The 12,878-nt window shown below is 40.9% G+C and overlaps 1 protein-coding gene across 1 annotated transcript in view; it reads right to left on the reverse strand.

The window, feature by feature from the left end:
* Positions 1 to 12,878, reverse strand: part of PAPPA (pappalysin 1) — a 245,348-nt gene that overhangs the window by 147,483 nt on the left and 84,987 nt on the right. Inside the window, exon 7 of the mRNA XM_058302490.2 lies at positions 11,357 to 11,855. Coding sequence (XP_058158473.1) covers positions 11,357 to 11,855 — 499 coding nt within the window. The remainder of the gene's footprint in view (positions 1 to 11,356; positions 11,856 to 12,878) is intronic.

The raw sequence follows: 12,878 nt of genomic DNA on the forward strand, positions 1-12,878 counted from the left end.
TGTGGTATGCTGGTCTAGGAAGCAGATAACCCAGCATTTCTAAATCTCTAAATCCAGCATCTCTAAAGCGGTGTTTGAGGTTCCTGTTTTAATGGACCCAATATAAGCCCACCAGGTCCTGCCCTAATGAGTCTCAGTGCCTCGAAGCACAGGCTAAATGGATGTTGTCCACTCATCTTTCAAGGCTCAGTGTGAGATAATTTTCTCCATTTTCTCACATCTGTAATTGTTCTGACAGCTGTTATTTCCCTTCTGTTTCCCATTCACTTATTGCTTTCTTAAAAATCAGGAATTGGAACAGCACCCCTAGGTCCAGTCCATTCTACCTACTCCTGGGGCAAACAGCAAAAGAACAAAGAAGTAGGAGACACCAGGACTGCAATCTGATTTCACTAACTCATTGTTTTCCAAGGGATTTTTCTCAAGAGTCCCAGTCCTTTCATTTTTATTTTATTCATTTAAAAAAAAAATTACATTAAAAAATATGAGGTCCCATTCACCCCCACCGACCCCACCCCACTCCCACTCCCCCCACAGCAACACTCTCCCCCATCATCAGGACACATCCATTGCATTTGGTGAGTACATCTCTGGGCATCGCTGCACCTCATGGTCAATGGTCCACATCATGGCCCATACTCTCCCACATTCCATCCAGTGGGCCATGGGAGGATCTACAATGTCCGGTAATTGTCCCTGCAGCACTACCTAGGACAACACCAAGTCCCGAAAATACCTCCACATCTCATCTTCTCCTCCCATTCCCTGCACCCAGCAGCCACCATGGCCACTTTTTCCACACCAATGCCACATTTTCTCGATTACTAACCACAATAGTTCATGAATAATCCTATGATAAGCTACAGGGAAACAGAGCTCCTTTGTCAGGTAAGGTCAGGAAAGACAGCATAAGGCACTCCTCCAACCTCTGGAAGATTCACAATGCACATTAGCATGTTCAAGGAGCTGTGAAGTTCTGCACAAAAGGACCTCTTTAACAGTGTTAAACCAGTACTCTCCACAAAGTTTCCCCCCTCAGAACTCCTATTCCTCTCCCTTGAAACTCCTAAATCTTCTAGAAATCTTTGGACATACCACAAGTATTTTATTTTTTCTGCTAATAGGTATAGGCACTTCTCCTGTGCTCCAAGTTGAGACCCACCATCCTCATCCCCTTAATAACATATATTTTCTCTTCAATCTCCAATTTTTAAAAAATTGGCTTGAATCTCTAGACTCTGATCAGCTCTGAGGGGACCATCTTAATATTAACAAATAGTCCTGCAAGTCAGTAAGTTTCTTTCTACTCAATTTTATTTATACATGTTCATCAATGTAGTAGCTCAGAATCTTGCATGTAATTCTTTCTGGGAGAAGATTCATAATGTCTCTAAATATCAGTTTTCTCAGCTATGAAATGAAACTGATAATAACAACTCAAAGGATTTTTTAAAAAGGAATAAATGAGATAAAATATTGTAAAGGGCTTAAAGGGCTTAGCACTTTGCCTATGGTATAGTCAGTAAATGATGGACTTTATTATTACACTTGTATAATAATATACCAGGCAATAGAAATGGCTCCTCACATAGAACTAACTGGGATCAAATCCCAAACCAATCACTACTAGCTGAGTGTATATGGACCAGTTATATAGCTTCTCTGAGTAACTCCTATAAAATGGGATAAACATCTGCCTATTGGGGTCATTAGGATGTCCAGCTAAGATCATGTATTAAAAGTAAAAGCTCAGAATTCAGTTGGGTTCAGTATAAATACTTAATAAAATATTTCCCTCATTATTTGGTGAGGTGTTTAATGTATTTTGTATCACTCATTCAAACATATATTGATAAAGCCTCCTCAAAGTTTTTTCAAATCATGCTAAACCAGGAAGGTTCATACTACTAAACAAGGTTGTCCACGTGGAATTCTACTTATTTATTTATTTACTTATCTATCTACCTACCTATATATCTACCTATCTAATTTCCCTAGTTTCAGAAAGATGTGGATGCACGACTCTGCAGATTGTTTTGTCTCCTTTAATGATTTGCTGAAGGAGACGTTGTATAGATGATAGATTGTATGGAATAGCACCTTTATGGTGATGCATCAGGACTCAATTGCTTTTCCAAGAAGGAGCTGTGCACACTATGAGTAGAGAAGGACTCTGCCATATTAGTTCTGATTTTGCCCTGAACAGCACGAGTCCTGCAATATAAAACAGCCTCCTGAGCCTGTCTGCTTGGGAGACTCCTGAGCATCTCAAGCACTGAACTTGTGACCTACCCCACACCCTAATAAATACTAAATTAAAGCCTATTCTTCCACCCTCCGCTCACCTCCTCCTTACAGCTCAAGAGATAACATTTCCTGCGTCCCAGGTACTCAAACCAAAAACTTGAGAAACACTGAACTCCTGACATCTGATACATCACCAAATCCTCTTTTTTTAAAAATTATTTTTTATTTTTAAATAAGGTCTAGATAACTTAAATATTACATAAAAATATAAGGGATTCCCATATGCCCCACTCCCTCTGCCACCCACACTTTCCCATATTAACAATATCTTTCATTAATGTGGTACATTTGTTACAATTGATGAACACATAGAAACATTGCTACTAACTGGACTATCGTCCACATTATAGCTAACATTCTGCCCCACACAATTTTGTAGGTTATGACAAAATATATAATGACCTGTATCTGTCATTGCAATGTCTTGCAGGACAGTTCCAATGTCCCCAAAATGCCCCCATATTGTACCTATCCCTCCTTCTCCCTCCCCTCAGAACTTCTGGTGGCCACTGTCTTTATATCAGTGATAAAAGTTCTTCCACTGCTACAATAATAATATGTCTACGGTACAATAATAATAAGTCTATTTTAGTCCATTGTTCATTCCCCAGCTTGAGGATTTGGGGATGGCAATGCCCATTTTGCTTCTAACTGAGAAGGAGTTTAGATCCCATGGGATGGATGGATGGAACTATCAATCTTTTCTTCACAGAGCACCCAGAGTAATTTTATGGAATCACAGGTCTGATTGGATGAGGCCTCTATTTCCCAATGAATAAGTACAAACTACTTAACATGGGACACAAGTGCCATCATAAATTGAACCCTGCTTATCTCTCCAGTCTCATCTTCTGCATATTCCCCCTTAATCTAAATTAGGTTGCCTCATTATATTCTGTTGTAACCTCATGTAATAACACTTTTTAGTTTTGTAATTATATATATTTTTTGTGTTATTAGTCAGCCTAGTTCTCCTACAAGATCAAAGGATCCATAATTACAGTGCCAACACAAAGACTGGCATGGAATAGGTGCTACTTATGAAATAAATGAAGGAATGATTTTATCATTGGAATCTTAGGCCCAATGCTTAATTCCTATGGGTTTCCGTTTCCTTATAAGTAGAAGAGAAGCTCCAATGGTTCATGTGTTCTAAAGTGCAAGAGACTGATCCATAGAATTGCATATATTTTACTTTAGTTGTATTACTGCTAAACAGGGGTGGTTCAGGCTTTCAAAATTGTGAAGGTACCTGGAGACAGTCAACACTTCTACAGCTGTTGCTGAGCCTTGGGATCTGTTGATTTTGTTAAGCCCTTTTGCTCACCCTAGCATTCCCAGAACCCATGTTTCATCCTGAGAGCTATTTGGCATAAGACTGATGAGAGGGAGTCATAGGTGGATGATGCCCAGCTTCCAAAAATAGACTGAGATTGTGCTGACCATGAGCACACTAGCCTGGGCAAGGAACAGTAGTATTCTTTCTGGGGTTGGAGAAAGAGGTCACTCCCCTAATGCTGTAGGCACCTGCCCTGGTGGACTGGGTGTCAGAATGCAGGCAAAAGCAGGCTGGGCAGGCATGGGAGAAGCCCTACTCTGGAAGGGGTCCAACCTGGATCATGCATTTCAGCAACAGGTTACTGGAAACCACACTGGTCAATGTCCACACATTCTCAAGCTTCCTCCTCCTTCCCTGCTTAAACCTTCAAAACACAACAAAAAATTGCTGTCTCCTCTTTTGTGTGTTTATTCCATTGCTTCTTGGCAACAGAAAATCTAATTTTAGCATCAACTTCTCCACCTGTCCAGTTGCTGCCTTGACCTTTGCCAGCAATCAGAGCAATGATTAAGCTCTATTGTTTGCTAAGCATACCATTTGGGGCCAGGTAATAAAAGGTAAAACCTTGGCTCTAGCATCTATGAACTGTGGGACCTAAAATGAGTGGCTTTAACTCTTTGACTCTCAGATTCCCTGTCTAAAAAAATGGACATACTAATACCTACACCTCATCCATAGGCTTACAAAAAGTACTAGGCATATCTGAGATATTCATTACATGGTAGCTAATATTAGTAGTGATGGTAGTGCCATTAGTAGTATCTCCTACTTCCAGTACTAGCACATGTGAGAGTAACTCTTCTTAGGGTAGAAACGAGCTGGGTTTTGTTCACCACTGTATCATCAGGATGTGGTATGGTCGCAAACATGAGGTTATTAACATTTGATAACTCTATCAATGCACAAATGATGATTCAGAGTAACTTCATAAATGTTAGCTCCCTCCTGCCTCTCAATTTCACCCTGGATTTTAATAACGCTGAATGATATTCAAGAGGGCCACATTAAAATTTCTGTTTAACAGGTAGGAAAACTAAGGGTTGGAAAGATTAAAGACCAAGTATAACTTAAGGATAGAAAAGTCACAGAAGAGGAAATACAAATAGCTAAACATTTGAAAAGATGCTCACTCAAAAAACACAATGAGAACAACATTTCTTTCAGATGGGCACAGATAAAGAACTTGGTTGCATCAAACAGCAGTCAACATATGGACTAGCAAGTCCTGCAACATAACTGCTGGTGGGATGTGAGCCATCTCAGAGTGCCATCTGGTCAGATCTATTAAAACCAAAGAGGCCTATGACTTATGACCAATTAATTCCATTTGTCAAAACTGACCCTAGAAAAAGGCTTGCATGTGCACACATAGAGGCTTGTATAAGGATGCCAGAGCAGCTTTTGCTTATAATAGAAAAATTTGTGAAATAACCTAAATATCTATCACTAAAGGCATGGCTAAATAGCCTGTAGCACATTCATACTATGGAATATTATGTAGCAATTAAAAAGAATGAAATAAATCTAAGAGCTAAACCCAAATTACTAATTTCCCTCCTCTAATCTCTACATTTGATCTATGATTGAATATCAATTTCCGGTGTGTAGTACGGTATATTGGTTCATTCACTCATTCATTCATTTATCAAATGTTTACTGTACATCCACTTGGTTTCAAGCCTCTACACTGTGGCAAACCCCTTCAGCTGATCAACTCCTATTCATCCTCAGGCCTCTGCTCAGAAGTTACTTCCTCCAGGAAGCTTCCCTAATCACCTCAAGCTGGGTTAGACACTCTTCCAATGTATTTTTTCCCACAACTCCCTGTCCTCTTCCCATCGTAGTACTTTTCATGCTATAGGGCAATCACCTAAGGCCTTGTCTGCTTCCTCCTTTAGACTGTGGGCCCTGAGGCCGGGGATCATATCTGCGCTACTCATGACTCAATTCCGAGTTCTAGCACAGAACAGTCAATAATAGTTGTTAAATGAGAAAGCAAATATTAGATTTCCACTTTGTTCAATGGATCAATTAATAAATGAACATGCACATGAACAAAGAATGAATGAGACACAGAAAGGGCCAGGAAAGAAATGGGGGTAAAGGGAGGAAGGGGGAGAGGAAGTGGTGCTTAGTTTGAGAGCTGTAGAAACAACATGAAAGAGTCATCTGTGCCTTTAATTGAACTTGATTTGGCCTAAATTTTCTGAATACTCTGAGGCCTAATATGGCATCACATGTCAATGTTATGGCTGAGATCTGGAAGCAAGCGATACATTTTTTGAGAGGTCCCACTTTGTGCTGCTGCTGCTGACTCGTTCTTCACTTGTTCGGTCAACAAGCATTCATGGAGCCCCCATTCAATGCCATAAGAAAGAGATAAGTGAAAAATAACCCACAAGCACAGTTAAATAGACTGCTATCCAAACAGCCATTAAGGACAAAGGATCATGCTATAAGTCAACCATTTTCCAAATAGTCTGGGATGCAATGATGGCAGTTCAGCTAGTCTTCATTCTGAGTCAACAGGGGACACTTCTGGTCTCTTCAAATGTCCTCTCATTCAAGACGCCTTCCCTGACCACCTATCTAAAATTACCAGTTCTGCCCAATTGGGATATTATGCAGTTAGTTGTTCATTTGTTTCGTGTTTGCCTCCCTGCAACTACATTGTAAAAGTCTATGAGCACAAAGACCTTTTCTGATCTGCTCAAGATTACAACCCTGGTGTCTAGAAAATGGTTGGGTTTATGGTTGGGATCAACAAATGATTGATGGGCAAGAGAACTGAAGTAGGAACTAATGTTTTTGAGCTGATTTGGGGAGGTGCTGAGCATCCTGACTCCAGTGGAAGAAATTTGGGATCTGGATTGTAAAAATTGGACTCAGAGTCACAATTTCCACCCTGATCATATGAACATATCCTTTCCTTATGTTCATTCATTCCCCCAAGAATTATATTGAGAATGCTAAGGAGATGAGGTAACATAGACAGGGGCTGTGTTGGCAGTTGAATTGGTCTGAATGGGAGAGAAGAATCAATAGGCTAATGAATTGGGATACACAACTACGTTAGTTGGGAGAGATGATTTTTAAGGATGTTTCTAGCTCTAAATCAAAGATCCTGACAAGAGAGAGGCACAGAGTAGGCAACAAAAACATGTTTGTTTTACCAGAGAATGAGTGATTATAAGAAGTAGTTTTGGAGCTCATATATCTACGGACAAACCCCAGCTCTGCCACTTGATGGCTGTGTAAGCTCTGCAATTGACATCCCCTGTATTAGTTTCAAGTTCTCATCTGTAAGTTGGAGATATGACCACCTACCTCATGGGGTTATTGTGAAGATTAAATCAAATGAGATAATCAATGCAAAGCCCTTAGCAAGTGCTTGACACACTGTAAGTGCTTAGTAAAATAAAGACTCCCCTTTTCTCTTTACCTGGGAAACTTCCCATCCTTCATTCAAGATTTATTTAAAAAATACGTGAATGTCCTTTTTGTGTCCAGAATTATTTTGCATCCTTGGAATGTACCAGTGAACAAATAGGCAAAAAATCCAGTCCTTTGGGTATTCATATTCAAATTCTAAGCTTAGACCTTAATTCTTCCAAGTATGGATGAGAAGTCTTTAGCACTGTGTCTGTTTCTCCCAGCAGAGCATTATTATACAGCAATGACCCTGCCTGCTTATCCATCTCCCTTCCTCTAGTATATGAGCACCATGAAGGCAGACTCTCTGCCTATCATGCTCTCCACTGTAACACCATTTCCCAACACAGTGCTTGGACCCTAATAAGTGTTTGTTGAATGGAACTATGAGATGGATGGTTGGAAGGATGGATAGATGAACAGTGAAGATACCATTCACTCTAACTGGTTTGCTTTATGCCTCACTTTCTCTAAGCAAACACTATGGTATAATTCAGTTTTGTCCAGAGTCTTTTCTTCTCAGAGAAATCTGGAGTCCATGCAGGCCTCAGTAGCACAGTGCTCAGAGCAGGAGCTCTTGACAGCTAAGTTGAGAATCAGAAGCTTCCCTGCACTTTCCTTCCAGCTAGCATTTTAAAGAATTGCCTGGGAATATGCCTTGCTGGACTCCAGGAGTGGTCCCGGGGCTGATGGTGGGCTGGTAGCCTGTGAGCTGCAATCTCTGTCTTCTAAATTGGCCACATTGGATACATTTCTCAGTTCTAAAATTTTGCCTTTGTTATACTGCAGCAGGAGACAGTGTGATATAGTGGTTAGGAAGGTGGAATTTAGAACTAGACTGGGGTTTTAAAAGCTAGCTCTGCCTCTACTAGCTGTATGAGCTTGGTCAAGTCATTTCTCTGATCTTCAGTGTCTTCACCTGCCTCATAAAACTGTTGTGAGGATAAAACAGTGTAAGAGTTTATAAGGCACTTAAAGCAGAGCAAATGCTTAGTACATACTAGTGGTGGTTGTTATTGTTATTATCCAGAAACTTCATGTTTTCCCAGGGGATCCAGAACCAGTGGGGATTGATTCTTATAGACAGTACTGCTGAATTCCTTTTACAACAAAAAAGTGAGTGCGTCATCTGTCACCTAAAGAACAATGTCTACCCATAAAGGAAAGTTTACATTATGGAGAAACAGAGGACCAAATAGGTGATGCAGTAAGTCTTAATACCACGTGGTGAGTTGGGAACAGAGCTGGACCTGGACCCTGTTCCCTCTTACAGTGTCAGTTCTTGTTCTTAGGAGGAGTTTTCACAATTATTCAGTCTCCTAGAAGCTTCCATGAGTAAGCACAGAAGCCTCTCCCTTCATCAATTCATACCTTGGGAAATCATCTCCAGTGAAGATAATGGAAAGAATAAATATTTTCATTAAGAGAAAAAAATGGAGACAAAGGTCAAAGGGAAGCATGTAATGGGTTGAGTCAGGGAAGAAAAGAAAGCATTTTTCCTCTCTCCTCTTTTTCTCCAAAACAGTCTTTATATAGAACTTGTGTAAGAGCCAATTTATTTGATATGGAAAAAATGTGAAAGCGCAAAACACATACACACACACTAAGAGATATTTGTGGTGGGGTTCAGAACTTAAGTTACTAAGAGATAAAGGAGTTGAAATAGCAGCTTTACTTGGAATGATGTGTTTTCTTTTGTCAGAGTATCAGAGAACATCCATGCCAGGTAACCCAGCCCAGCTCACGTCTCTAATAAACTGCCTGGGACTCAAAAGAAACAAAGAAAAGGGACAATATTGCCTCAAACTAGCCCTTATGCTTGGCACATAGAAGGGACTAAACATGTATTTAGTGAATGAAAGAATAAATGATGTATACGAGTGTGGACCTGAGTAATGATGGATTTGGAAGCAAACTGGCAAATGGTTATGAGCCCCCACATCAAACTATGAGAGTCTTCAAGAAAGGGACTGTGTCTGAGTCTTGTAATTCCCAGGTCCCAGAACTGACTCTGATATACAGAATGCTCTCAATACATATTTGTAAATTGAAGTAGTAATTATGAGTGGAAGGGACCTTGGAGATCCCTGGCCTGAGACATCATTTACAACTGTGGCTATTAAATGTTAATCAGCATCAGAATCACTTGGCAAGACCCTACACCAAAAGTTTCTGATTCAGCAGACTGGGTGGGGCCTGAGAACTTTCATTTCTAACAAGTTTCCAGGTGATGTTAATGCTGATGCTGCTATTCTGGGGACCACTCTTCAACAACCTGATTTAGTGCCACAGTTCTTAAACTTGACTGCACTGCATTACCTGGTGAAATTTTTAAAAAGTTCTGATGATCAGGCCTTATCCTTACCAATAAAATAAAAAACTGGGGTGGGGCTTGGGGAGTGGGAGAGGAGATGTGGGTAAGGCTCAGGCGATTTAAAGATGTTCCAAGTTTTTGCAATGTGCAAGCAAGTTTGAGCACTGCTAATCTAGTACAAACTTCTTCTTGTCAAGGCATGGCACTGAGGATCAGAGAGGGTAAGTGAGTGGCCTAAGGTTGTAGAACAAGTTGGTGACTTAGTTGTGAACAGAATTCAGGGTGCTTTTACATCTTAAGTTTAATTTCCAACATTCTACACAACAGCCCATGTCAGCTCTCGCAGGCTCATAACGAGGCAAAAAAAAGAAAATTGTGTTTAAATTGAGGTTTAGGTTTAAGACATCTATTTCTTCCCTCCATTGTTTTATAAAGAAATTTTAAGCAGATGCATATTTATAGAAATTTACCACTCTAGACAAGTGAGGAGATGGGAGAGACAGAATTATGGAATATTTTCAAGGCACAGCAATCCTTTAAATTTTAAGTACATTCTTAAACACAAACCAAGTGTTCTCTTTGAGTTCTTAAACAGATGTTCTTCATCTCTGATTCAGTGAATGGCAAGGGTTTCCTTGTGATGTGCACTTTAATTGCTGGCATGTAAAAGGAAGTGCTGGTAAAGTGTTTGAAAGTGGTTCTGTCTCTTAAAAAGATTAAAAGTTTCCTTTAGAATTTGGTTTCAATTAATGATTGGCTTAGTAAATATTTTCAAGTAGACAGAGCAGAGATTGTGTCTTATTTTGTCTTAGAATCAAAGAACGAGTCACAAAAGACCCACATAGACCATCAGCTTGGGCGGTTTCAACATTTGGAAGAGGAAATTGAGGCTCAAAGAGATTGGCCATTCCATTCAAAAGTGGAGATGTGGGGAAAAACTAAGGTATCTGATTCCTAGTCATTATTCTTTCCAATACTCAAGTGCCCCCTATCAAAGCCCCTTTGTATACTGTAGGTGTTTGATAAATGTTTGGTGATTACATAGATTCTTGGTACACAAAATAGGTGGTTAAGTCTTGTTAGATTAAAACAGACATTGCAATCACATCTTTACATGAACACTGGCTAAATGTACTGACTTTGGAGTCAGGACAGAATTCAAATCCTGATTTCACCACTTCCTAACTGTGATTGTGGACAAGTGACTTCCTCTCTCTAGGCTGCAGTTTCATTCTCTGCAAAATGAGAATGACTATAGGGTAGTGGTTATTGAGAGGATGAAATGAGTAAAAGATGTAAAGAACTTAGTGCATTGTCTGGCATCTGGTAAAAGTATCATTACATCATTAGAAGGTGGCCTCCTTCATAAATATAAGTCCTGAAGATGTTTGGTAGAAGGGGTGATAGAGAAGTGGCTTGGACAAGCAGGATCTTATGTAAAAGTGTGGATTATGCATAAGCAAAGAATCATGGAGACCTAGAGGGGCAAGCGTCTTCAAGGAACAAATGGGTCTGAACCTGTCTCCTTCCTTAGAAAATAAAACAAAAACACTGTGAATAGTGATGTTCACCTTCCACTGAATCATCTTGCATATACACAGGAGTGTGTCCAAGTGCCCTTTCCATTCACTGAGAAAGCAATCAAATGCATGAATCTATGTTAGTTTACTATAAAAAAGAAATCTTTAGCAAACTTGAGTTCTTCCACTTTCATTAGTAAGAAATGATACTTTCTTATTGCTAATCTCATCCAAACTCCTAGATATAACTGTTAGAAAAACTAAGTTTCAGAGATCCAGCAAGGTTTAGGGTCACACAGGCCTTCTGGCCCCTTGTTCATTGCTCTTCCCACCATAGAAACTCTGCCTTGTTAAGACAATGCTACACCCAGTGCTGGGCTAGGAATCACCTCACATCCCTCCATAGCACACCCATCCAGCTCTCTACCCGGAGAATGTACTTACCTGTCCATGAATCTTCTATAGAGGTGTAGGATGGAAGCCACATCTTCCTTGAAAGGTGGGTCCCGGACTACCTTATACTGCAGGGGCTTACATTCAAGACAAAGTGAGCTGTCTGCAATGGAGGTCAGCATGACTGCATCGATCTCCAGGTGCTCATCCAATGTGTAGATCTGGATGCCATATACCTCCTCACCCACATCTTGGAGTCTGACGGTTAGTGGGACATCACAGAAGACATTCTGGGGTCCCAGGGAGATATTCTTCCCACTGACAGTCAACAGTTTAATATCATTGACAGCCCCACTTGAGTCCCAGTCGGTGGAGACAAAGGTTATCCAGATGGTCAGAGACTCAGGGACCACGGCAAAGCGGAATTCCAGTTCGAGATAGCAGCCTTGTGGCTCAGGGCAGGCTGGAGGGACCGTGTGTGGGTTAACAGCTGAATTTGGGCTCCAAGTGCGGACACTGGACTTACATGGCTGTTCAACATCTGGGTGGCCTGTGGAGAAGAGATGAAGGAATGAGCTCCTAAGGAAAGACCTTCAGTCTAATCCTCAGAGTTTCTGGCAGACCTTCATTGGCCTGATCAGAATTTGGACAGGGAGGGAAAGGAAGAAGGAAGCTTCTCAGTGTTTCTGTGAACCCACTGTATGCACAGCACCCACCTCATCCCCCGTTTGCAACATAGATCTCAGATGAATCGCCAGACATTTGTTCAAAACTACAGTTAAGTGTCTTACTAGTGAGTCAATGCCCAAACTTTCCTTCCTTATCTCCCACTTGGAAAATTTGCTACCTAGGATGGAAAGGAGGAAAGGACCAACATTTGCTAAACACCCACTGTGTCTCATGAACTTCATTAATTTTTGCAAACACCCATCTCACAGGTGAGGAAATGAAGTCTCAAAACCTGGAGTGAATTACCCAAGGTCACACAGCTTACAGTGAAAGGTCAGCTTTTGGGCCCAGTTCTGTCTCACACTGAAATCTGTACTTTTTACTCTTTTCCATATTGGCTGTAGGGGCCACTAAAATGAAGTAGAATCCATGTGGTATATTGCCTTTGGTAAAACCAACTTGGAATGATAGAGGAGAAGGAAAGCCTCTAGCAAAGAGTCGGTGAGCATGGATAGCATTTGCCCCTTGCATTGAGGATTCTGGGAGGAAACTGTCTAGGACCTTGAGTGACAGAGCTGGAAGCCAGCCCTGGAGCCATGTTATCTCTCCTCCTCCCCTCCCCCACATGAGGTCATTCCATACCGCTGAGTTTCTCTGTGCTCTGTCCAGTCTGACTCAGGAAGGGGAGGGTTGGATAAGGAGAGGGGGATGGAAAGAGGGATTTTTCTGCCTTTTCCCCAGAGAGAGGATGCCTCATCCCCACTGATCTCAGCCTGCTGCGACTTCTGAATTTTTCTCTGCTGAGATCACCCATCTTAGACCCTCAGAGAGCTCTCCCTTGCAGTATTGAGAAATGTAATCAGGACTCAGTGTAGTGATTGGCTGTGGTTTTTTTAATGGGGTC

The sequence above is a fragment of the Dasypus novemcinctus genome, chromosome 8 (assembly GCF_030445035.2).
Source record: "Dasypus novemcinctus isolate mDasNov1 chromosome 8, mDasNov1.1.hap2, whole genome shotgun sequence".
NCBI classification, from domain to species: domain Eukaryota; kingdom Metazoa; phylum Chordata; class Mammalia; order Cingulata; family Dasypodidae; genus Dasypus; species Dasypus novemcinctus.